General features: G+C 49.8%; 1 protein-coding gene across 3 annotated transcripts; it reads left to right on the forward strand.

Annotated features, from left to right (window-relative positions):
- Positions 1-1,993: 1,993 nt before the first annotated feature.
- Positions 1,994-26,078, forward strand: RHPN1 (rhophilin Rho GTPase binding protein 1). Of its 3 annotated transcripts, none has more exons than XM_033075003.2 (15): positions 1,994-2,829; positions 9,655-9,773; positions 13,278-13,406; positions 14,880-14,973; positions 15,230-15,307; positions 16,247-16,371; positions 16,774-16,940; positions 17,385-17,572; positions 17,689-17,845; positions 19,885-20,004; positions 21,718-21,912; positions 22,147-22,223; positions 22,943-23,089; positions 23,974-24,132; positions 24,224-26,078. In XM_033075003.2, exons 1-15 carry the CDS (start codon positions 2,740-2,742, stop codon positions 24,419-24,421), a joined length of 2,043 nt encoding a protein of 680 aa, XP_032930894.1. In that variant the 5' UTR covers positions 1,994-2,739; the 3' UTR covers positions 24,422-26,078. The 3 variants fall into 3 exon arrangements, with proteins under 3 accessions (XP_032930894.1, XP_032930904.1, XP_032930912.1); XM_033075013.2 differs by having other exon boundaries at positions 1,999-2,829; positions 14,898-14,973; XM_033075021.2 differs by having other exon boundaries at positions 2,004-2,829; positions 9,658-9,773; positions 14,898-14,973.

Here is a 26,078-nt window from a genome sequence, read left to right on the forward strand (position 1 = left end):
AGTGTCCAAGTCCTTGGATCAACCTGTTCTAGTGGAAACCCTCAATACTGGATGAGTTTTCAAGCCCATTCCGACCCAAACCATCCCATAATTCTATCACAACTCAAGGATTTGGGTCAATAAAGGCCCCTGCTCCCCGTGGAATCCCCAGCAGGATGAGCAGGGGGTGCCCCACATTCCCTTGGGAAGGTCCCGCCCGGTTCCAGCCCGGGAGCGGAAACCCCCGGAGGAAGGGCTGGATCTGGGAAAACCTCTTTGATCCCTGTTGCACCATCCCAGGAAAAACACAGCCAAGCCACCTTTCTGGCTGGATGAGTAGAGGTTGTCCAGGGATGGGAGCCAGCCCCGGGGAAGGGAGCAGGGAAGGACAACTTCAAGCCGGGGCTTGTTCGCCCTTGTCCGCCTCCTTCCAAGGACAGCTGGGATCTGAATTTCTCCCATTTTTCCCTGGATTCTGTAAGATTCATTCAGCTTGGTGGAGGTTTCTCCTAAGCTTTCCATGTCCATCATGCAGGGATGTGTGTTGGGAAAAATCTGTCCTAGCCTAGAGCAGCTCCAGTTTGCTCCTCAATCCCACCCAAGCACAAGCTGGGATGAATCCTTTAAAAATTAAACTGAATTTTGTGTGTTTTTATGGATTTTTCCCTTCATTGATGCTCTTTGCAATGGGGGGAATTGGAATTGGATGGCTCCGTCCAGAGCTGTGCTTAGGGAAAAGTGGAACACAAAAAGGGTTTGGCTCATCCTTAGGGAAAAGCAGACTGGAATGGGATCCCTGCACTGTTTGGTGACACCACAGCAGCTGTTGGGGGATGTATCCATGAACTATTCCAGCTTCATCAGTAATTCCACTTTTCTAGTACAGCTGCTCCTTTTGGATTGGAAAATCCTGGATGCAGAGAAGCCCTTCCTTGGGATCACACAGTCCTTGAAGCCCTGATGAGAAAAAATAACTGGGAAAGGTGGAACGGATTTAATAAATGCAGTTATAAAATAAATCCACACCCTATAAAATATTTAATGTACCCTGGGCTAACATTTTCCACCCAATAAACAGCTGGATCCACACGGAATTCCCTGTGTCCCATGGATATGAATGGGATTTATCACTCTTTAATTTCATTGTGGCCCATGTAAAGACTCAGGGACCTCTTTGTGGTCAGAGACAAAGGTTCAGAGTGGGAATACGGGGCAAAAAGGAATAAAGTGGATTTATTTCTTCATTAATATTTTATTTTATTTCATATTAAAAAATGGTTTATACAGGACCAGCTACCATGGCTACAACAGGGCAAGGGCACAGCGGCCCAGATGTTGAGGGGAAAGGGAGGGGGAGATGGGAGGGACCGCCCAGATGTGGCCAGGGGGGTCAGAAGTTGAGCAGCCCAGATGTGTCTGGGATGGGGGCGGGTCTCCTTGTGGTAGGTGGGGCCATCCAGATGTGGGAGTAGACAAGCCCCCAGATGTGGGGACAGCCCCAGGCGCGGCTGGAATGAGGGAGGTCGCCCGGCTGGAGTCGGGCGTCATCCAGATGTGGCCGGGATGGGGAAGGCGCCCCTTGTTTTGGCTGGGATCATCCAGATGTGTCCGGTTTGGGACCGGAGCCCACCCAGATGTGGAGCCGGGATTGGGGGGGGCGAGTCCAGCCGCGCATGTGGGCGTGGTTTATAGCCCCGCCCACCGTGACGTCACCCGCGTGCTAATTCCCACCGTTACCACGGGCAACGGCCCCTCCGCTCCTCCCCCCACCGCCCCTCCCGATCCAGCGCTGCTATTGGTCAGAGGCGCTGTCAATCAGCGCTGTTCCGCTCTTTCATTGGTTGCGCGGCACTCGAGTCCCGCCCCTCCGCCCTGCTTATGCCCCGCTCTCGGCGGAGCCGCCGCGATCGCTGCGGGGCTGGCGGGGCCTGAGGGGGCACCGGGGGTGAGCGGGGCCACGGCCGGAGGGTCCGGGCACCCCGGGCTGCGGTCAGGACGGAGAAGGGGTGCGGGGTTGTGGGGCAGCGGGGTTTGGCTCTGGAAGGAATTTTTGGGGGGGTCCCCTTGGCTGGAGCATCTCTCGGAGGAGGATTTTGGGGTGTTGTGAGGGGAGGGTTTAACCCGCCCGCCCCAGCTGGGCTCGCTGTACGAGGTTGGTTTAAAATCCCTGAGTTTAGGAGGGTTTGGAAGAGTTTAAACTTCTCCTTTATCCCTCCCCCATTTAGGACAGCTCTGCAAAGGGAGTTTAGAGGGGGTTCCCCCAGTTTGGGGAGCCCTTTAAAAGGGATTTTAGGGGGTTTTTAACTCTGTTTAACCCCCCCATCCCATTTAGAATAACTTGTAAGGAGTGTTTGTAGGGGTTTAAACACCCCCGTATTTAGGCTGGCTCTGCCAGGGGGTTTTAGTGGAGTTAAACTCCTTTTTTCCCTTATCTAAAGCAGCTCCTCCAAGCAGGTTTTTTGGGGTTTAAACACCCCTTATTTAGGGTCTGGTGGGATTTGGGGTAGCTTTACAAAGAGGGGCTGTGGGGTTTGTGTCCCCTCTCTTTTTTCCTGCTAAGGGGGCAGCTGTGGGCTCACATCTGGCCAGATGTTGAGCGCAGGGGGCTTTGCAGCAGAGCAGGAGTTAGGAGGGGCTTAAACCCCGGCTTAGGACAAACCTGGGATCTGCACCCCCGTGGGACTAAAGGAGGGGTCCCCCAAACCCCAGCGTGGAGCCCCCCATTCCCAGCCCGTGGATGTCACATCCCTGGAGGAGGAGATGATGCCCCCCGAGGAGGAGAGCCCGGATGGGGACAGGGACGGTGGCCTCGTCCTCCTGCACGGCCCCAAGAGCGGCAGCACACGCAAGGTGAGGATGGGATGGGGCTGGCCCTGTGCCATCCATCGGGATGGATGTCCCCATGGATAGGGGCACAGGGACATTCAATTTTATTCTGTCCCCTCAAAAACTCCAGCTCCTCAATCCTAAAACTCCCATCTTTCCTGCTGGCTCCATCCCAGTGCCTGCTTTTCACCCAATTCCCCAATATTTTGGCTTTTTTTTTTTCCCCTCTTTGCCTGTGGGATGCTGATCCAGCCAGGTGTTCCAGGGTGGTGCTTCCCGAGTTTTTTTCCTCAGGAGCTGCTCCCAAGGAAATTTGGGATGAGATGAGGCTGATTGCTCTGCTTGCATCCTTGTTTAGTGAGGAGCAATTGGGATGGAATCAGTGGGAATTGTCCTCAGGCTGCCACCAGCCCTTCATTTGGGGTCAGAGAGGTTTTAGGGAGCAAGGAAACATAGAAAACATTCATTTTTGGGGTTAATTTAAGCATTTTCCCCCCCTGAGATCCAATGGGATAAACCAGCAGCGAGTTCACTCCATAATCAGAGCTCTTCCTGCCAAAATACCCCTAAAAAAACCCCCAAATAACCAATAAGCCAAACTCTGGAAGGGATTTATTTTATTTTTTTTTCTCTCTGGATCAATCTGATCTGGAGTCACTTGAGCCTGGGCTGCAGCTCAAGGGGTTGCAACCTTAAACCAGGTCGGGGTTTAACTGGGGGCCTTGTCTAAGAGCAGGTGCTGCTCGTGAGGGAAGATTAACACGAGGGATTTGGGACTTTTTTTCCCAATTTTTTCCTCTTTGGATCTGGAGCATAAAGAAAAACATGGAAAATATTACCAAGCTTTGGAGGGGGAGCTGGGCAGAGCAGCAGCAGCCTCTGTCATAATATGATTGTTTGTTAAATAAAGCAGCAGAACACCTGATCAGCTCTGTTACTTTATTTTTGTTATTATTATTTAAAAGAAGTTATCAATACAACCTCTTCCTGCTGTTTTTATCACCCTGACAACATCAGGAGCGTGGATCCATATTTTCTCCCTTGCAGGGGATCCTGAATGCTGCTGAAAAAGTGATTTATTTTTTTTTAATCCCTTTTTTTTGCCAAGTTTTCTGTCCTGGGAGTGAAGGCTTAATCCACCTGTTTCCTGCTGGCACCTTGCCCTGACTCTGTGCCTTCCCCATCTCCTCAGAGCACTTTCACCTTCCTAAAATTCAATTTTTAGCTGCAGTTTGTGCTGTTTCAAACCCCCAATCCCCCAGATTTTTATTCCCACCCCTGGGTTTATTTTTTCCTTCCTCTTGCTGACTGCATGAACCACCAGTGAGGCCACTTGGGAAATTTAAAACCTTAATCCTCCCCTCATTTGTTCAAAGGCTCTGTGATGTAACCATATTCTCAATAAAAGGTTTTAGAGGTTTTAGCTGCTCCTGTCTCCCACAGAAACCCAGCTCAGAGCCAGGGTGCTCCATGAGATTAATCCCATGATGGGGAATTTCCTATCTAAATACATTTTCAAGGAGTAAAATCCCACTTGTTGTCACTTCCTGCTTGTCTTATAACAGCTCATTTTAATTTCTTAAATGCTTTTTGGCTGGGTAAAAAAAAAGGAAATTCTGGATAATTTGGGTGGAAAAAAAAAAAAAGAGGAGACTTTTCCAAGCCTGTTTTTGTGTGTGGAGTGATTCCCTGGCTTTTGTTTTCCTCTCTGTCCCACGGGATAATGTGGCTAAAGCAGGGTCACTTGCACTTCTCCTGTGCTGGCCTGACTCACAAACTTGTGGATTCCAAAGAGGAATAAAAATTCCAGCTGACAGCTCTGTGAGAATGCTTTTCAGGCCAGTGTGGTTGTGGGATTAAAACAGGTGCTCAGAGTTATCCCATTCCAGGCTTTCCAGCTGCTGGATCATGTGTGCTCTTGGAAACTTCCTGTTTGCTGGGAAAACTCTGTGTTAGGAAATGCTGGTGCTGCTGAGAGGGCATGGAAATAAATCCCTGATTTTTGCTTTGTTTTGTGGGATTTGTTTGTTGGGTGGTTTTTTTTGAGTGGGAGATGTTGTAGGTGTTTAGTGGGAGAAATTTATGGGGTTGAGGTTGGAGCTGCAAACCATGGGGCTGGGATCATGGATCGTGGCTCAGCTTTGGGCTCCAACATCAGGAGGATGTGGAGCTGCTGGAGCAATTCCAGAGGAGGCCACAGAAATGTGCCAAGGGCTGGAGCCAGGCTGGGAGAGCTGGGAATGTCCAACATAGAGAAGAGAAGGATCCATAGATACCTCAGAGCCCCTTCCAGTGCCTAAAGGGGTTCCAGGACAGCTGGAGAGGGACTGGGGACAGGACACAGGAAAAAAGTGAGATTAAGTGGGATGTTGGGAAGGAATTCTTGGCTGTGAGGGTGGTGGGGGGCTGGAATGGAATTCCCAGAGAAGCTGTGGATGCCCCATGATCCATGGAGTTGTCCAAGTCCAGAATGGATGGAGCTTGCAGCAACCTGAGGTAGTGCAAGGTGTCCCTGCCCAGACAGGGGGTGGAATTTGATTATTTTTAAGATCTCTTCCAACCCAAACCATTCCCTAATTCTGTCATCCCTTCAATATCCCCTTTCCTGGCACACAAGGAGTCTGTGTGCTTCCCCACACCCCTGGCTGGCTGGAGTCCTGCTGTCCTTGGGGATGGGAAGGTGTTTCCCTGCAGGTGGGGCAGGCTCTGGAGCTGAGCTCAGCACCAGCTGAGCACTCCTCTTCCCACATCATGGAGCCTCCATGCAAATTCAACTTCCTCAGTTTCTCTCTGGGCATTCCCCAGCTCCCCTAATTGGGAGGAATCCTGATGGTGACTCTTTTGTGGCCAAAACTGGTCTTGGACATGGCCCAGTTTAGTCCAGTCTTGGGCAGCCGAGCTGTGGAGCAGCTTCTGGGACCAGCCAGGTTCTCCCAGTATCTTTTCCTCCAATTCCTGCTGGGGCTCTAACTCCCTGGATTTTACCAGCACATTCCTGATCTGTGCTTCCATTTCTCTTTTCCTTGAAACTTTAACAGCACTTCCAAGGATCCAAATTTTCTCTCCCTAAATTGCACTTAATATCCTTGAGTTTCACTTTTCCTTCCAGCTACAAAGGAGCAGAAACAATCCCTTTGTCATGGAATTACCCTTTGGATTTGCTGCCTTCCACCTCTTCCTCCAGGTGATTCAGTTTGTCCCTGGTGCTGCTGCAGCCTTGTTTTTGTCACCGAGGTCACAAATCACTCTCAGGGTGTGGCTGTCACCCAGGAGTCACCCAAAGCTGCATCTCCTGGGGGTGGGAAGTCCAAAGTCCACCCTGAGCAAACATTCCCTAGGGACTCATGATTGCCAGCCTGGATGGGCCCTCTGGAACTGGGAGAGGTGAAAAACACCCTTGAGTCGTTCCAAAAGTTCCCTGCAAAGATAAGGCTGGAGAATCCTTGATGACTTTGCAAAAGGAGCTGTTGGTGTTGATTCCCTCTGGAAAGGGTTTTATGGAATCTTTTTTTCCCTCATGTGGATTTTTGGTTCCATTGTCACTTCCATGTGAGGGTGGAACACAGAGGGATTTTCCCTGATTTTTATGGACCTAAAGAGCCTTTTTCCAATAAAATTGTGGGATTGGGTTGGAATGGACTCATTGGGGTCATAGAGTCCAATTCCTGACCATAATCCTGCTTTGTCACAGGTGATAAACATCAGGGCTGGCCACACCTCACTCATTTTCATGGATTTCTGATCCATCATTCCCTGGGTACAAACAAAACTTCGCTACTTGTTTTTCCTTTAAAACCTTTAAAGCAGGAAGGAGAAGTCTGATTTTCTCCAGAGCCACTTTTTAACCCCCCAGATTCCAATTTCCAGGTGTCCCCAGGTGCACCCCAAAGCCTGGATGAAAGAGCCCCTCTTTCTTCTGATCTTACAGGGCTGACCTCAGAGCTTGAGCAAAGAAGAATTCAGTGAAGAAAATCCCTTTTGGAACTTAACAGTGGGATTTTGGTGGGATTTTTTTTCCCCCTTTATGTAAGTCATGTTTAAATCCCTGGAAACTCATTCAGAGCCTCTTGGTTTTCAGTTGGAACTCTGACAGGAAAAGCTTTGGGATCCTTTGAACTGTTGGAAGGTGGAATTCTCTTCCCTTGACTCCTTATTTTCCTTATTTATATTTGGATTTAAAGATGGCTTTTTATACTTTCCTGGAGCCAAATTCTCTTCTTGCTCCAAGATTTGTGGAATCACATTTCTGTGATGCTCCAGGAGCTCCTGCAGATGAGGCTTGGTTGTTCCTCATGGAGTGATGTTTCTGTTGATCCATGCAAGCCAGGGATGATTTTTTGGGATCAAGGCAGGGCAATCTCTTATTCCTGCACTTTGGCAGCCTCATAAATGCTGAGGAAAACAGGAAATCCTTGATCTTGAATTCTTGACTTACCCTCACAAAGCTTTGGGTTTATATCGGGGGCTCCTGGTTTTTCCAGCACCTTTTTGCTGCTGGCTCAGGAGCCTGGATAGGGATTGAGAATTTATCCCATTAAATCTGAAGGAAAATCCAGGGGAAAAACCCTCCCAGCTCCATGAAGAGCTTTAGTGCTTCCCAGCAGGAGGAGTCAAATCAATTTGCTAAATCCTTTCATGGCTCCTGCAGGGAAGAGGTTTTAACCCTCCTGGAATATCTTGTGGAGCCATCCCAGTGTCTTCTGCATCCCACTCCTTTCATTACTGGTGCTTTCCCTCCAGACCATGATCTTTATTTTGGGTTTGGATAATCCTTCTACTTGTGCCTTTTCCATCATCCCACCTCCACTTCCCAGGCCCTTCCCTGTGTCTCCAGGTGGTTTTTGCTCCTTTTCCCCACAAAAATTCCTTTAAAATCCTCTGGCTGCTTCTAAACAAACTCTGACTAGAGGTGGAAAGGACTCCAGGGTGCTGGAATTTGTAGGAGGAGGTGGAGTTGGAGAAGAGAAACTTCTCACCTGTTGAGCTTTGCATGGATTTCTGTGGCTCTGGAGGCACAGAGAGCCTGGAACTGTCTCATTTGCATATATTTGGATAAATTTGAATATATTTGTCTGTGGGTCTGTCAAGTTCTTGGAGATCTCATCTGGAAATCTGAAATTAAACCTTGACATTTTTGTGAGCACCTTCTCTTTACATCTTGGCTTGATTTTTCTGATCCTTTCCCTTTTTCCTCTGATTCCTAGATTTATTTTTTTTTTCCTAGGGAGCCAACAGGATGGGTGGATTCCCCCCAGGACAAATCCAGAAAGTGGCAATTCTGGATCAAACCTTCCTCTATTTGCTCCTGAGTGTTTCAGATCCAAGATTTATGCAGCTATGGGGGTGTTTTCTTCAAATCCCACTGCTTTTCCAGTATCATTGGGATCTTCTGCTTCCAGCTTGCTCCTTTCATCAAATTCATGGATCAGTGTAAAGCATTAATCCCACAGATTTATGGACCAGCTGGAGTCTCTCTGATTGCTCAGTCTCCAAGGGATCAATTAGGAGCTCCAATTTTTCCCTTAAATGAAAATCCCAGTGTTAATCCCAGACCCTTTTCCAAAGGCAGCAGTGCTGGGTGGACATTTTAAGTCCATGGAAGTGCAAAATTTTCCATTTCCTCCTTGCCAGGTCCCACCAAACAAGCATTCCATGGAATTCTGGAATTTTTTTAATATTTCATAGGCTCTAAATCTTCCATTGCACAATGGGAATCATCCCCACTTTTATGGCCGTGAATTCAAGGATGCTCCTCATGGCAGCCCCATTCCTTGAGGCATCCCATAATCACCCTGTGAGCCAGAGGGGGGAATTTGGTGACTGCTATTTCCTGAAGTGGGGAATTCAGGGTGTTTTCCCTGTCTGCTGGAATTCTGAGCTGGAAAGGATGGAATCAATTTATAGTGCTGTGTGCTGATCCGTGAACTCCTGACTCCCAGAAATGGCTTTGGGATCACATTTCTTCCTGAGCTTTGGGCTCATGTTGAGCTCATGTCCAGCCCCCCTGGATCTTGGCTCATGTCCAGACATGAAGGGGATGTGAAATTCCTGTTCAGGGCTGAGTTTGGGAAGAGCTCAGGGAAAGAAAATCGCTGTTGGCAACACGTGGGATTGGGGAATGAAATGGTTATTGCAAGGGCAGGGGAAGGTCTGGGGGGTGGGAAGCTCAATGTGTGCTCACATTCCAGAAATTCCCAGTGGCCTGGGCTCATCCCACAGCGTGGGCAGCAGGAAAAGGGGAATTCTGCCCCACTGCCCCACTCAGGTGAGATCCCACCTGGAATTCTGCATCAGCTCTGTGCAGCTACTGCAGAGGGATGTGGAGCTGGAGGAGCAATTCCAGAGGGGGCCACAGAGATGCTCCAAGGGATGGGAGAGCTGGGAATGTCCAGCCTGGAGAAGAGAAGGATCCAGGGAGAGCTCAGAGCCCCTTCCAGTGCCTGAAGGGGCTCCAGGAGAGCTGGAGAGGGACTTGGGACAAGGGATGGAGGGACAGGATGCAAGGACAGGATGCAAGGAATGGCTTTAAAGTGGAATAGGGTGAAATTAGATGGGATGTTGGGAAGGAATTCTTCCCTCATGAGAGTGGTGAGGCCCTGAAATGGAATTCCCAGAAAAGCTGTGGCTGTCCCATGATCCATGGAAGTGTCCAAGGCCATGTTGGAGCAAACTGGGATAGAGGAAAGTGTCCCTGCCCGTGGAAGGGATGGAATTCCATGATCTTTAACCTCCTTTCCAACATAAAGCATTCAATGACTGGGCTCTGAAAGTGCACAATTTATGGAATTGAGGGATTTGTTTGAATCCCAAAAGGTGGATTTGGGATGAGACCCTGCCCTTATCTCTCAGCAGGGCTGTGACCCCTTTGCCCAGACCCAGCGCAGCAAACTCCAGCACCGCCGGGCCCGGATCAACCAACAGATCAACAAGGAAATGAGGATGAGGGCAGGAGCAGAAAACCTCTTCAGGTGAGTCCTGATCCCCTGAGCATCCCCCTGCCTCTGGAATTTGGTTGGAGACAGGAACAGAGTAACATTCAGATTGTTAAACAAGCAGGATGGGAGCAGATGGGATTAGGGGAATGAATTTGTGGCTGAGGTTGGAATGCAGAATGAAAACCCAGCAAGTGGATCCAGTGGATATGGAGCTGCTGGAGTGAGCCCAGAGATTCCAAGGCCTGGAGCCAGGTTGGGAGAGTTGGGAATGTCCAGCCTGGAGAAGGAAAGGCTCCAGGGAAACCTTTCCAGTGCCTGAAGGGGCTCCAGGAGAGCTGGGGAGGGACTGGGGACAAGGGATGGAGGGACAGGACACAGGGAATGGCTCTAAAGTGGAATAGGGTGAGATTAGATGGGATTTTGGGAAGGAATTCTTCCCTGGGAGGATGGTGAGGGGCTGGAATGGAATTCCCAGAGAAGCTGTGGCTGCCCCATCCCTGGAAGTGTCCAAATCCAGGTTGGATGTGGATTGGAGCAACCTGGGATGGGGCAAGTCCCTGCCCAAGGCAGAGGGTGGAGCTGGAGGTTTCTGAAGTTCCACCCCAAGCCATTCCATGAAATCCAGCTTCAGAATCATAAATAGGTCAGAAAATCCCTTCAGGATTGAGTCCAACCATTCCCCAAGTGCCACAGCCACAGGGATTTTACCCCAAAGACAACTTTTTTAGCATCTTTTTATTTCATTCTTCCTTAATATTTTGGAGCACATTCCAGGCTGGTCTTTAATATAAAAAAAATCCATAAATCTGCCTTAAAATACCTTAAATTTAATGCCTTAATTTTTTGGGGAATATTTTACTTACTTGTTGACTGTTTTTATCCCAAATAAAATAAAATTAACTTTCCACTTTGGAACTGGAATGATTTGATATCGATGGAGTGTTCCTATTGTGCCTGGAAGCAGGGGATAATGGTTGATCCATTAAAAATTATGTTTTCCTGGGGGATGAGATCCCTCTGCTGCTGTGCCTCATTTAATTAAGGATTAAAAAAAAAAAGCCACAGAATCCCAACTTCTGCCTCTCCTGTGTTATATTAAAAAAAAAAAAAGGAGGGAAATGTGCTGGCTCAGCAGAAATCAGCCTGGTTTTGGTTGGAATTGGAGCTGTGGGAAGGGGGAGTGAGGAAAAATGGGATGCAAACCACATCTTAATTATCAGGGAAATGCACTGAGGGGGCTCTTTTTTTGCTGGCTCAGCACTCTGGGTGTCCTTTGGAGCAGCCACTTCCCCTCCCTGCCTGCCTCCCACAAATCCAGCTGAGTAAGAAAGTTGATTTCTCTGCATTCCTGTGCTCCAAGCTTATGAAACTTGGGAAATCTCAGGGTGGGAGGTGGGGAGAAAAGGGAATAATCAAGCTTGAAATTAAAGGATGAAGGGGAGGGAGGATTATGTTGCAAGTCTAAAGGATATTGCTTCAAAATTAAAGGTTTGTGGTGCATTGATAAAATTCCTTTGGCTCTTTAGCCTGGTGCTGATGGAAAAAAAAACTGTGGATTGTCCAGGTTTGAGCTGCATTTGTTGGGATTTTGTCTTTGATTTTAAAAATAATCCTGTTCAGCCTTTCCCTGTCTTTTCCTGGAAAAGTTGGCAGGAATGGGATGTTGGTGTTTGCTCAGTGGATTTGTTTGCTGGGTAAATCAATGGGAAGAGCCAGAGCAAATCTTTTCCTTCCTTGTTCAAACATTGGGATTGAGTGAAGGAATGGGGGAGATAAAAATGTCCAGGATTTTGGAAAGGAAGAAAGAAAAATAAATCAGAAAATAAATCCCAGAAACTCCCTGTATCCTGGGCTCATCCCACAGTGTGGGCAGCAGGAAAAGGGGAATTCTGCCCCTCTGCCCTGCTCAGGTGAGACCTCACCTGGAATTCTGCATCCGCTCTGGGGTCTGACAGCAGGAGGATGTGGAGCTGCTGGAGCAGTGCAAGGTGTCCCTGCCTGTGGCAGGGGGATGGAATTCCACTATTTTGAAGGTCCTTTCCAGGATTATTTGCTCTGTGTGGCACTTGCAGCTACCCCAGGAAAATCTTTGCCTAGTAACAGATCCCTGGCAAAATCATGGAGCAGATCCTCCTGGAAACTGTGCTAAGACACCTGGAAAATAATCAGGGGCCTGCTGAGAGCCAAAGAAATTTTTGGCAGCTGAGAACAAGAAGAAAAAATCTCTCCTTAATCCATATGGGATGAAAATCAGACCAACAGTGGTGGGGAGGTGTTGGGATGTGTGGGGAATAAATAGGAATGAAATCCTGGTTTATATGGAAACACAGGGTGATGCTGCCTGGGGAATTGCAGGAATACTGAAGGATTTTTCAGTGGAAGCAGCCACAGGGATCTTTGGATATGCTGTGGTTTGGCTTGGTTTGTTTAGAATCCAAAAATTCCTTGATCTTGGAAAATCCCATCAAAGGGGAGAGACTGAACCACCAGATTTTCAAAGGACAACCCTGGAGCTCCTTCTGCTGCCCTGAACCAGGCAGGGCAGGACCCAGAAGGATTCAATCCATTAAAAAATCCATGGAAAAGCTGGAGGGAAGCAGTTTCCTGGTGGAGCAGGGCTTTTCCATGTGTTGTTTTCCCTGGATCTCAGCGTGGTTCAGCAGCCAAAGCCCCTTTCAGCTCTGGGTTATCTCTGCTGCTTTCCTTTGGAGATAAGCAGGGAATAATCAGCCTGGGAGCTTGTCCTGCTGGGAGCAGCTGGAATCAATCCCTGGTTTTTACAGCTCCTGGCAGGAGCTCACAAATCCTTTCTTTTCCACAAGGATTCTGTGCACCCAAAAATGAGTTTTTCCTCCTCAAATCCCACTGATTATTTGGGATGGGGGAGCACCTGGACTGGTCACAGCCCAAGCTGAAGCTGCATTGGAAGTGAAGTGGGAATGGGCAGGGGGAAGGTGGCTCTGGAGCAGGAATTCCAGGATGCAGCACTGGACTCAGCTTTACCTGGATATTCAAACTTCCCTGATCCTGAAAGGCTGGGAGAGCTGGGAATGTCCAGCCTGGAGAAGAAAAGGCTCCATGGAGAGCTCAGAGCAGTTTCCTGTGCCTAAAGGAACTCCAGGAGAGCTGGAGAGGGACTTGGGATGAAGGATGGAGGGACAGGATACAGGGAATGGCTTCCCACTGCTAGTGGTCAGAGATGGATGGGATTTGGGAAGAAATTCTTCCCTGGGAGGGTGGTGAGGGGCTGGAATGGAATTCCCAGAGAAGCTGTGGCTGTCCCATTCCTGGAAGTGTCCAAGTCCAGGTTGGATGAGGTCTGGGATAGTGGCAGGTGTCCCATGGCAGGAGTTGGTGTGGGATCACCCTCAGAGGTCCCAAACCTTTCCATCATCACCTGGAGAAGCAGAGGCACAATCCTGTGGGAAGGTTGGGCTCTATGCACATGGATTGACACCACTGGATGCCTGAGCCTGGAGTGGAAAAAATAAATCCATGGATAAAAAGAGGGAAATTTGATCCATTGGTTTCTTTCAGGGCCACCAGCAACCACAAGGTGAAGGAAACAGTGGCTCTGGAGCTGAGCTACGTCAACTCCAACCTTCAGCTCCTGAAGGAAGAGCTGGAAGAGCTCAACAGCAGCATGGATGTGTATCAGAATGACAGGTGGGTCTGGGAAGAGCAGCCTGTTCCCTTGGGATTTCATTTCTCCTGCTGTTATGGAGTTTTTCTGGGAGCAAGGCTGCTCTGGCCTTGTCCAACCTGCTCACGGCTGAGGGTTGGGATGATTTCAGAGATTCCAACCCAAACCTTTCCATGGTCAGGGACCACGAGGTGCTGGCTGGAGGAGAGGGGAGGATTTGGGCATTAGGTAGAATTCCTATAAAATTTTCATCCTGGGAATGGTAGTGATTCCCTTCTAGAGCTGTAAGGAGAGAAAAATCAGCTTTTCCTAGGGGATTTTGGGATGTTTTGGGATGGATGGAGCATCCTTTGGACATCCCAAACCAGGAGGAATAGAGAAGAAGGAACCATCTTCCCTTGTGTTGTCCCCCTTTCCTGACAATCCCAGGATATTTTGGTGATGGGAATCACCATGGCTGGAAGTGTCCAAGGAGTGACTGGATGTGGCTCTCAGTGCTCTGAGCTGGGTGGGATTGGTCACAGATTGGACTTGATCATCTTGGAGGCATTTTCCAGCCTAAATGATTCTGGGATGCTGGGATTTTTTTTCTCTTTTTTTCCTTCCTCATGTGGATGGAGGGACAGGACACAGGGAGTGGCTTCCCACTGCCGGAGTGCAGGGATGGATGGGATTTGGGAAGGAATTCTTCCCTGGGAGCATAGTGAGACCCTGGGATGGAATTCCCAGAGAAGCTGTGGCTGCTCCTGGATCCCTGAAGTGTTTAAGGCCAGGTTGGATGGGGTTTGGAGCAACCTGGTCTTGTGAAAGGTGTCCCCATGGCAGGAGGTGAAAATGGATGTTCTTAAAATCCCTTTCCAACCCAAACCATTCCACAATTCCACATTTCTGTCCACGTGCTTTTCCAGGCACATTCCCTATCAGGAATGCTCAGTTTTCTCAATTTGCCGCTTGCTTGCCCTGGTTTGGAAAGAAATCAGGAGCAGCAACAACAACCCCAACCCCTGCTCAGGCCAAACAAAAACCCCTTTGTTTATTCCAGGCACTGGATTCCAGTGGAATTCTCGTTAGGGAATGAGCAGTAATGGCTTTCTGAACTAATTATAGCTCCTGGAGCTGTTTGTTCCAAGGAAAACGTGGGTGCAAATTCCCTGCCTTGCTCTCCTGGTTTTCATAACTTCCTTTTTCTTTTTTCCTCCCTGATTAATGATTAATTAATGAGTTATCAGCAATTTGGGGGAATAATGAGAGGGGTTGTGTTGGTGAGGGCTTGATCCTGCCTTGCCTACCCAGCATCCAGGATTCCTCTGAAAAGCAGGAGCTGGAAAAATTAGATTATTTTAGGGTTTTTTTTTGCACCTTTCCTCTTATGCTGCCATTCCCAAATCTTTTTTGGGAAGAACATTTTTCCATGTGGAGTCTCTCAATAGGAGCAGCACCTTTTAATCTCCAACCCACAGGATCCATCCAGGATTTTTAATCCAACCACCAAACAGGTTCTTGTCTTGTTCCAGTGAATCCATCAGCGTTCCCATGATCCCTCTGGGACTCAAGGAGACCAAGGAGCTGGATTTGCTGGTACCACTCAAGGTGAGCTTTGGGGATTCATTGATCAGTGCTGAAATCACTTTGCAATTTGGAAAAACTGCCCAAAAAATAAATTCATGGAGAGGAACTGGACTTAAAACATGAAAAAGTGGGAGTTGAAGCTCTGGAGATGCTGGAGAGCAGGAAAGGGAGGAGATTATTACTTAGTGGAGCAGAAGTGGAAAATTATTACACAGAACTGCCAGAAATTTCCCTTTAAAGCACAAAAATCAGGATTTTCTCCTGTTTCCCAACCCAGGATTTCATCAGTGAACACTATGGAGAGGAGGGGGTCCTGTTTGAAAAGGAAATCAAGGAATTCATGGAGCTGCGACAGGTTGGTGTCCTTGGCTTCCAAAGTTTGGCTTGTCCAGGATCTCTCCTTGGAGATTCAAGATTTCCTCTGGGGGAATCCCCTCATCCTTTCTCCAAATTCCATATTTATCCTTGTGTTTCAGCATTCCTATTCTGGAGCACCTTAGACTTGGTTTATAGGTTCCAAAATATTACAGATTGTTCAGGAATTGTTCATTTTCCCTGTCCTCAATGCCCTGCTGACCTACAAATGAGCAGCAATAAAATTTATAGTGCAATCATCATTTATGAATATTAATTCACCCCTGAATTAAGGGGTGAACTTAAGGCTGAACAACTTCTCTCTCTCCAGGTAGGCCTTGGAGAAAAGGAAATTTAAAGCAGTCTGGGAAAGGAGAGGAAAAAAATCCTGTTTACTCCCTAGGATTTATAAAATCAGAATTTCCATGAGTTTTCCCAGGCTGCTGCTTCCACATTTAGGTATCCCAGCACCCAGACTTTCCCAATGGATGAACCTCAGAATCATGGAATGGTTTGGGTTGGAAAGGCTCTTAAAGATCATCCAGTTCCATTCCCTTCCATGGGCAGGGATACCTTCCACTACCCCAACTTGCTCCAAGCTCCATCCAACCTGGCCTTGGACAACTCCAGGGATGAGGCAGCCACAGCTTCTCTGGGAATTCCATTCCAGCCCAGGGAAGAATTCCTTCCCAAAATCCCCTTTAGTCTCACCCTATTCCACTTTAAAGCCATTCCCTGTGTCCTTTCCCTCTGTCCCAATTCCCTCTCTAACTCTCCTGGAGCCCCTTCAGGCACTGGAAAGGACTCTGAGGTGTCCCTGGAGCTGTCTCTTCTCCAGTCTGGACATTCCCAACTCTCAATTATTTTTCCAGGGTTCTCATCCTGTCCCAGGGAGCTTTTTCCTCTTTTCCCATCCACATCTCCTCTCCCATTCCCGCAGGCCATGCGCACCCCGAGCCGCAACGAGGCCGGATTGGAGCTCCTGATGGAATATTACAACCAGCTCTACTTCCTTGACAGCCGCTTCTTCCCTCCCACCAAAACCTTGGGCATCTTCTTCCACTGGTGGGTGCAGCTTTCCCTATCCCACCTGGCTGGGGAGGGAGTGGAGATCCAATTTTCCATGGTAGAATCTCTGCCTGGGGATCCAAATTTTCATGGTGGAATCTCTGCTAGGGCTGGTGGACACCAGGATCTGGATTTGCTGTTGCCTTGGGTGGGTTAATTTGGGGAAGGAGAGGGAAACACAAATGCCATGGGATGTTCCATGGTGGGAATGGTGCCTCCAAGCCCACCTGAGCACTGAAAACCCTTCAGGCTCCTCTTGCATCCATGGGGATCATGGAGTGGTTTAGGTTGGAAAGGATCTTCAAGATCATCCAGTTCTGTGAGTGAGGACGCTTTTTGTGGACTGTGACAGGGACACTTTGGGAACCATGGGCAGCTGTTGGCTCTTCCCTTCTCCAGGTATGACTCCCTGACAGGGGTCCCATCCCACCAGAGGGCTCTGGCCTTCGAGAAGGGCAGTGTCCTCTTCAACCTCGGAGCGCTGCACACCCAGATCGGAGCGCGGCAGGACCGCGCCTCCCTGCCCGGCCTCAACCAGGCCATCGATGCCTTCCAGAAGGCAGCTGGTGAGTGGCTTCCCCTCTCCCTTCCTCTTCCCAGGAAGCTTTTCCCAAAGCTGGGAATAATCCACAGAAGGGCAGGAAGGGGTGGGGGCAGTCATAGGAAGAGGGATCACAGATGGAGTGCGAGGTGGCTCCACTTTGCTTGGGAGAGTTGGAAAGAGGAGTTGGGATGATCCAACAGCCATCCCAAAAGATGTCCCAGCTGTGGAGAGGAGAGATGCTGATCCATCTCCCTGTGGAAAAAACAGCCTGGAACTGGGATCATCCAGGGCTTTGGAGAAGAAATTGGGCACAAAGATGGTTTAGATGGTGAGGGTTGGACCTCAGATCTTCTTACCCACCATCAATAGTGAGATGTTTGTTCTTGGAGGGAAACCTTCCTGATCCCAAAGTTTGATTCTGTTTCTCACAAGCCTGGTAACTTCCAGGAGCTTTTCTCTCTTCCAGGTGCCTTTAACTACTTGAAGGAAAACTTCTCCAACGCTCCCAGCTTGGACATGAGCGCGGCCTCCCTGACCATGCTGGTGAGGCTGATGGTGGCCCAGGTCCAGGAGTGTGTCTTTGAGAAGATGACCTTGCTGCGTGCCCAGAACGACTTCCTGGCCCGCCTGCAGCTGGCTCAGGAGGCAGCCAGGGTGAGGATTTTGGGAAGGAGAGGATTTGGTGGGATTTTGTGCAGAAGCTTCCAGGAGAGCACAACCTGCTGTCGCCATCTCCTTCATCCCATCTCTCCTATTTTCTCTCTTCCCAGGTGGAAGATGTTTATTCCCTGGTGCACCAGACCATGAGCCAGCCCCACGTCAAGGATTATGTTCCCTTCTCCTGGACCACCATGGTCCAAGTCAAGTCAGAGCATTTCAAAGCCCTCTCCCATTATTTCGCTGCCATCGCCCTCTGTGAATGCCCCGGTGAGTGTCCGACCTGGAGGAGCTTCCTGCTCATCCAAGAGCTAATTCCACATCATTCCTGGGTTTTGGGGAGGGATTCCCCGAAATACAGGTTATGGATCCAACACCTGAAGTTTTTGGGATGCTCTGTGCTGTGGATCTTCTTTGTGGACTCAGCAATTCATCCCCAAGGCAGATTTTCCCATATTTCTGGCTTCCATAGGGAAAAATCCTGAGAAGGGGAGGAAATCCCTGCTGGAGGGATGTCACCTGCTGTCACCTTTGGGGCTGGGTGAGGATATCAGGGTCATCTACCTGCCAACCTCAGCCCAGCTTCCTTTGGGTCATGCTGTGCTGGGCCAACTGAAGGCTTCAAAAATCAAAAATAAATCCAAAAATACCCTGGATTTAACTTCCAGCCTCATGGATGGATGTCCTGGCAATCTCAGGGTGGTGGCAACAAGGTTCACGTGGCTCCATGGAGTCACTTGGAGTGTGACTTCAAGATGTGACCCTTGATCTCCATCTATGTCACCACTGACACCCTGGGGACAATTTTGGGATGGAGCAGAGGATCTGGGGGTGGGCAGCAGATGCTCCTGGTGGCTTTTGGTGCCACCTGGCTGCCAAGCTTTTTTGAGGGCTGGCTGCCAAAACCAGTGCTGTGACAGTGACACCAGTGGCTGCCAGACTGTCCTCACACCCTCCCCCGCTCCAGAACCTGCCCAAAATTTTCCTTGTCCTGTGTGGGTGTTGCAGAAGCTGGATTGAGCAAAGAGATGGGAGAGAGTGGGATAGTGTGGAGCTGGAAGGGCTTAAAGATCCAAACAAGAAAGGATGATGATGGAGATGAGACTCCATGGGATTCCATGGGGCAGGGCAAACCTTCCCTGTAAACATTTGGTTGTCCTTAGGCACTGTGGGAAGCAGAAATCTGCAGGAGATGCCAAATTTGGGATTTTTTTTTGCCTGCTGTTGGGATCTCATGTTCCTGCTCTCACCTCTCCCTTGTCAGAATAACAAATCTTTTGCTTTCATAACCAGCTGGGAATAAATTCCTTACTCTGCAGTTTAATCCCTCAGGGATGCTGACATGGCAGGAGCTGGCACAGGCAGAGCCAGCCCTGGAGCTGCCCTCTGGATCCCTGTGCTCACCAGGCTTTGGGATCCTCTGTTTGGAGCAACAAAACTCTCAGGAATATTCTGGATTGTTTCTTATTCCACTCTGTCCAGGGAAGGAGGCTGCCATGCAACCCTGAGTGAGCCAAAGAGGATTAGGAACAATTTGGGCTATCAAAAAGGATTTAAAGAGCCTAGTGTAGGATTTGGAGAGCTCAGGAGAGCTGCATCCATCTCTGTTTTTTCATGGAATGACCCCCTTGGTCACACTGTGCAGGGAGACCTTAGAGCCCCTTCCAGCACTTAATGAGCTCCTGGAGAACTGGAGAGGGATTTTGGACAAGAGATGGAGTGACAGGACACAGGGAATGGCTTCCCCCTGCCAGAGGGCAGGGATAGATGGGATATTGAGAAGAAATTCTTCCCTGGGAGGGTGATGAGGGGCTGGAATGGAATTCCCAGAGAAACTGTGGCTGCCCCATTCCTGTAAGTGTTCTGGGCCAGGATGGGTGAAGCTTGGAGCCAAGTGGAAGTGTCCCTGCCCGTGGAAAAGGGTTGGAATTGGATGATCTTGAAACTATTCCATGATTCCCTGATTTTGTTGTCTCATCTGTCTCCAGATTGGGAAATCTCATGGCTCTCTATTCCCAATCCTGTTTCCACACTGGAGCAAATGAAGGCAGGAAGGAGGGAAAAAAAAAAAAAACCTGTGTTCAGGACAAATCCTGCCCTTAACTTCAGATCCTGGTGCATCCCTGACTGACTTCATCCCTGTGCCCATCCATGATTCCTTGCAGGCTGTGGTTGGATGACAGGAAGGTGCTGCCAGGGCCACCTGAATGTGGATGTGGCTTCCTGGTCCCCCTTGTCCCCACTGCCACAGGGGGCTGGGTGGCCCTGACCTCTCCCTAATCCCATCCCCATCTGTTTCCTTCCCACAGCTCCCTCAGATGCCGAGCTGCTGGAGCAGGAGAAAGCTTTCCTGCAATTCCATGTCACCATGCCAGAGGGGCCATCACTTCGTGTCCTGCTGCAGGATCCTGAGGAGAGGAGGAAGCTGGGTGAGCACAAATTCCTGGAGCCCATCACAATTCCCACAAGTGATGAGATTTTAGGGGGATCTCTCCAGGCACAGAGGAATTTCTTCCCCTGAGAAGCAGGAAAACATGACAGTACCCTTGAAGGTGTGAGGACCAACTTGTGGTGCTTGTCCCAACCAGGGAAAAAATTCCAGGTGTTCCAGGCCAGGTAACATCACCCAGTGCTACAGAGAAATCCATAGGGACACAGAGATCCTGGAAGCTCCTGGTTTGAGCTGACTTGACTGGAAAACAAGACACAGCAGATGCTCAGGGGGTGGCTTTTTCAGCTGCAGTGAATTCTTGGGAGACAAGAACTTCTTCCCATGCGAAATTTCAGCTCCAGGGAAAGAACAGACGCTGCTTATTCAGCTGAAGTCGTGTTTTGGCAGCCCCTCCTCAGCAGGGCTGCATCAAGAGCAAACTCAGCACGTGGAATTTGGGGTGTTGCCTCCCCCAGGAGCTCTTTTCCCTCCTTGCACACGTGTGGAAGGAGGCAGATCTCACCAGGAATGAGTTTGGCCTCAGTAAAATCCTTCAAGGTGCTCAGCCAGGTTTCACTGGAAACCTGCAAATAAACCCTGAAATCCAAGTGGTTTGTGGTGACCCTCAGATGTGGTTTACATCAGCTTTTCCAGCTCTGCCTGATTTTCCTGGGAAAACAGGCTCTGTTCAACATTCCTGGTAAAAAATAGATGTGCAGACACCAAGCTCAGTTTGGATTTGGTTTACAGGAAGGGAAAAACTCAGAGGTTGTGGATCTCCATCCCTGGAGGTGTCCAAGATCAGGTCAGACGGGGCTTGGAACAACCTGAGATGGTGGAAAGTGTCCCTCCCTATGGAACCTATGGAAAGGGGTTGGAATGAGATAAGCTTCAGTGATTCTATTATTATTATTCCCCATAATTCCACATTTTATAGATTTGATAGAAATTCTCAGAGGGGGGAGTCTCCTCTCTGTTTTCCACCCAACCCCAAAACATTCCCCTGGTTGTTAAGTTCCTCTGGCTGTGCATTCCGGGAGTCTGGAGCAGATCTCATCTCCCTGGCTGCTGTTGCCACCGTGTGTCCTGAACGTGAAATGCCACAGGCACACGTGTTTCCATGAGACACACACAGAGCTTTTCTGGGACTTTAGCCTTGGATACGGCTGCCTTGGTTGCAGTTTCCCACGGAGGAGACGCTTTGCGTTGATATCCGAGGGTCACTGGAATTTCAGCTCCTCTTTCCCGACCACTTCCATTTCCCGAGGGTGGGAACACAAAGGCAAGTGGAGAGGAGCACCTGCAGGACAGGGAAAACGTTTAGCCTAGAAAACAGGGATGTGCTGCACCTTCCCAAGGAGGACAGGGCTGGATTGTTCTCAGTGTTCCCATTCCCCAGGGATCCAGGGCGATGGAGGGAAGTTAATTTGCTCAGGAGATTGAGGTTAAGCGTGAGCAGGGACGTCGGGGGTGGTTTTTCAGGAACATCTGCCAGCTCTGGCATCAGGGGAGCGAAGTAGGTCACCCTTCAAGGTCCCTTCCCAGCCCTCCATCAGCTGGGACCGACCCCATTTAGGGCTGGGAACGTGACTGGGCTGTCCCTGAGTCACAGCAGGGTGGTGGCACCGCTCCTGAAATCCGTGGGCAGCCGAGCGGGAACGGCGCCGGAGCTGCTGCTCCGTCGGGCTCAGCTCCCTCTGCTCCCTCACAGGCAAAGCTCACCTCAAAAAAGCCATCATGAAGCACGAGGAGGCCATGAGGATCCACGGGTTGTGCAAAATCCTGAGGAAGATGGATATCCTGCAGGAGGTCCTGTCCTTCGCCCACAAACGCTCCCTGAGCAAATATTCCGAGATCGACCACGAGGAGGATTTCTTTGAGACGGGAGAGGCTCCGGACATCCATCGTGAGTGGGGTTTTTTGGGATTGTGGGTGGGGAGGGGGTTTGTAGGTGGGAAGACTCCACAAGGAGTTCTGCTGTGAACAGGGGACTGGATGATCTCTGAGTTTCAATCCAAACTATTCCAGGATTTTAGGTGCTGGCTCTTACTGGGTCACATTCTCCCTCTATGGGACGGCAGCAGCTGCCCCAACTGCCTGAGGTCACCCCTTGTCTGTGCTTTTCTCTCCCTCCCTTCAGCCAAAACGCACCAGAAACCCGAAATCAAATCTCCCAACTTCTCCCAGGTGAAGGTGACCGACCTCTTCCACAGGCTGGTACGTACAGCTCCGGGAATGGGAATGTCCCGAGGGAGCAGCAGGCTCATCCTCCTCCCCTGCATGCTCTGCTTGCCTGAATTCCTTCCTCCTGCAGCCTCTTCTCCCTTTCTCTGGGTTTTCCAAGGAGCAGTAGCAGCAGGAGGAGGGCTGGGATCTGTCTCTGTGGCACCTAAATGGGTCACAAAGCTCCTTCGGTGACAGGGGAGCAGGCACGGGAGTTTTGGGTGGGCTTTTCCCAAGGGACCTTTGGGAAGAAGGGTTTTGGTGGCAGGAGGCATCAGGAAAATCCCACTGGAGCTTTATCCCCACTCTCTTGAGGTTTTTGGGGTCCTGGGGAGCAGGACTGGGATTCAGGGCAGTGATGGGATCATCTCCTGAAAACCCCAGGGAGAGTTTGTGTATCTCAGTCCCACCAGGAATGTCCTGCTCCTGTGGGAATGGAAAAGCAGGAAAAAGAGGGGAAAATAGGAAAGAATTGGGGAAAAAGTGACCCTGAAGTGGCGACCTGTCCCACCACCCTGATCCTGGACCAACATCCCCCAGATCCAGACATCCTCACCCCCCGTCATTTCTCCTTGGATGATGGGATTGTTTTCCCTGCAAAATATGGAATTTCTTCCTCTACCCCCTCCCCATCCCTGGAATTGAGGTTTTTACAAGGCTGCACAATTCCAGGGAGTTGAAAAGGTGCTTTCCACGTTTCTGCCTCACCCCAGGGCCCCCTTTCCGTGTTCTCAGCCAAGAACAAGTGGTACCCAGCTCGGAGAGTCCACCTGATGAGAGGAGAGAACGGCTTTGGGTTCACCCTGCGGGGAGACTCCCCCGTCCTCATTGCCGGGGTCATCCCGGGGGGCTGCGCTGCTGTGAGTATCCCCATTTCTTGTTATTCCCATGGGAATGCCAGAAGGGAGCTGCCCAGAAGGATTCCAGGTGTTTTTAGGTCTCTAAAATGGTTCAGGAGGAGACTCATCCCTGCTGGAGCTCAGGCTGGGGTTTGCAGGTGGGCGTCAGGAAATGATTAATTTTTAGGAGAGAGCTAAGGGGAAAACAGAATTTTTTCCATGTTAAAAACTCGGTTTTTAACTGCTGAAAGCTTATCCAGCTCCCTTGTCCTTCATGTTGGGATGTGACAGTGGCTGGAACAAGATGGCACATCCAAAAAAACAGGGGCAGCTTTGTTTTCCATCAGGAGATGCTGGAGAATCCTGGTGGGATGCCCTGAGGGTCTCCCTGCTCCCTCAGTACCAATCCATCCATCCAGATCCCAGCATCTCTGGAGCAAAGCTCTCCTTAGCTGCAGGATCACATCCCTCCTTGGAAGACTCAAATCTCCCCAAAAATTGGGAATGTGGACCAGGTATGGTCCATATCTGGGGCAGAGTTGTGTCTTCTCAGCCTGGAGAAGAGAAAGCTCCAGGGAGAGCTTGGAGCCCCTTCCAGTCCCCAAAGGGGTCCAGGAGAGCTGGAGAGGGATTTGGGACAAGGGATGGAGTGCCAGGATGAGGGGGAATGGCTTTCCAATGCTAGAGGGTAAGGTTAGATGGGATTTGGGAAGAAATTCTTGGATGTGAGGGTGGCAGAGGTTACCCAGAGAAGCTCTGGCTGCTCCATCCCTGGGAGTGTCCAAGGAGCAACCTGGGGTAGTGGAAAGTGTCTGTGGTGGGACTGGATCATCTTTGGATGGATCTTCCAAACCATTCCAGGATTCTGTGATGATTCCATGCATGTTTTCCCTCATTCCCTGCAGGAAGCTGGGCTGAAGGAGGGGGACTACATCATCTCTGTGAATGGCAAGGACTGCAAGTGGTCCAAGCATGCTGAGGTTGTCCAGCTGCTGAAGAGCACCGGGAAGGAGGGGGTGGACATTGGAGTCATCACCCTGCAGGGCTCTGAGTGTCCCAAAGCCGTAAGTCACATCCCATGGGAAACCTCAGAATTCCATGGAGCTCTGGGTGCTGCCCTGGCTTCACTTCCCCCTCTCCACCTTTCCCAACCAGGTGGACAGGAAGGCAGCAGTGATGTCCTCAGGATCAGGGATGCTGAAGAGCAACAAGGAGAACAGCAGGAAGAGCCTGATGAACAGCAAGAGCGCCAGCACGCTCCTGGTGTGGAGCAAGAAGAGCAAGAGGAGCAAGAAGAGCACCTACAGCGGTGTCCCCTTCACTGCAGTGGGGGACAACGAGGCCATGTACTGACCATGCTCCATGGAGCTCCAGGACTGGCTGCCTGGGAAGCTTCCCAAGCCTGGCTGGGCTGTGAGGACTCCCAGACCCGGGAATGCGCCGCTGGTCGGATCCGCGCCGAGAGGTGAGCGAGGCCCCTGCACCTCCCAGCTCCTCTGTCCAACGATCCCATCAGTCTGGGGGAAACTCTGCTTTAGTGTTCATTCTGGGATTATTTTTTTTTTTTTTTGTGGGGGTAGCTGTGCTAAAGCAGGGCCAGCCATTAAAGTAAAAAGTGTCACCTTCTGTAGCATCTCCTGGGCTTTCTCTGCAAGGTGCGAGATGGAGCTGCTGGAGGAACTGAATCTTCCCAGAATCCCCTTTTATGGGGAGAGGGGACAGCTCAGGCATCAATGACTTGTGGTGATCGCATCACAGGGTCCAACCCAGGCAGCATCTCCCAGTTGGGGTTATCCAAAACAGGATGGTTTGACCATTTTTAGTGCTTTTGGGGAATGAACCCCCATCTTGGCTCAGAAAATCCAGCCCAGCTGCCCGGTCGGATTCTTTGGAAGAAAAGGGAAGGACTTAACCTGCAGTTGTTGTCTGGCTTTTTTAATCAGGAGACATGGATTGCCCTAAATATTCTGTGAGGAGATTAATAACTAAGAGCCTTGGGGGGGGTTTATTTTTCCTAGGAGGAGATTAAAATTCCAGGAAGATATCTCCTCCAGATTATTAAACTCTTAAATTTGTGCTACTGTTGGATCTCGCACATGTTGCTGATTCCCTGACTCTGCTGTCAGCATTCCTGGGCTGGCCTGATGCATCCAGGCATCTTGTAATTGTCCTGGAAATGCTGGGAAACTCCAGATCCACAAAAGAAATTGGTAGAATTTCCCTCATCCTGTTTCTGCCTGGTGCATTATTTTTGCTGAAGGCTGAGGAACTGTGTGTTCTTCAGTGCTTGGATGATCTTGGGAGGTAGAAAATTCTCTTGGGAGAGATGGGGTTGTATTTTTGTACATTTTAAGGAATTTTGAAGGAGCAGTGGGGTCTTGCAGCCACAGTGTCCTCTGTGACTTCTTCTAGTGGCTCCTTGTCCATTTTCCAAGCTCTTAACCTCGATTTTATTTAAGGAAAACTTCCAGGTTGGAGCAACCTGGGATAGTGGAAGTTGTCCCGTGGTAGGGGGTGGAACAGGAGGGACTTTAAGATCCCATCCAAGCCAGCCCATCCTGGGATTTTATGAGCTCAAGGAGAGGTTTTTAGCTCTGCTGTTGGCCAAGACTCCTCTCCCTAGCCTGAGGCATCACCACAGCAGATTCTGGATCTGCCTTCCAGCACGGGGCCATCTGGAGCAGCCAGGCTTCCCACGTCATCCTCCCGGCTGCTTGGCGTGGGAGAGGGAAGGAAAGGAGGGGGTGGGGTCACAGAAAAGGCCACCTTGCCCTTAAAACATCCTGAAAATGTGGGATGCCAACACAGACGTCTCCAAGCTGGAGAAAAAATTTATTTAGGAGAAGCCGTCGCGTTCTGCCCGCATCACCCAACCCCAGCGTTGTGTTTTGTGGGATTGGGATGATTTCCCTAATTCATTCCAGGGTTTTATGGTGGGCTTTTGGTTTGTTTTTTTTTTAATTTGTACATGGATTCTCACCTTTTATGGATTAAAAAGCACTGATTCAAA

This window comes from Catharus ustulatus, chromosome 1, assembly GCF_009819885.2.
Source record: "Catharus ustulatus isolate bCatUst1 chromosome 1, bCatUst1.pri.v2, whole genome shotgun sequence".
Lineage (NCBI taxonomy): Eukaryota > Metazoa > Chordata > Aves > Passeriformes > Turdidae > Catharus > Catharus ustulatus.

Excerpts from the sequence above, each read along its gene's own strand:
- RHPN1 (XM_033075003.2), top strand. The coding sequence starts at position 2,740 with ATGATGCCCCCCGAGGAGGAGAGCCCGGATGGGGACAGGGACGGTGGC. Across the intron at positions 17,573-17,688 it reads TGGCTCAGGAGGCAGCCAGG|GTGGAAGATGTTTATTCCCT; the intron begins GTGAGGATTTTG and ends CTCTCTTCCCAG. Across the intron at positions 17,846-19,884 it reads CGCCCTCTGTGAATGCCCCG|CTCCCTCAGATGCCGAGCTG; the intron begins GTGAGTGTCCGA and ends TCCTTCCCACAG.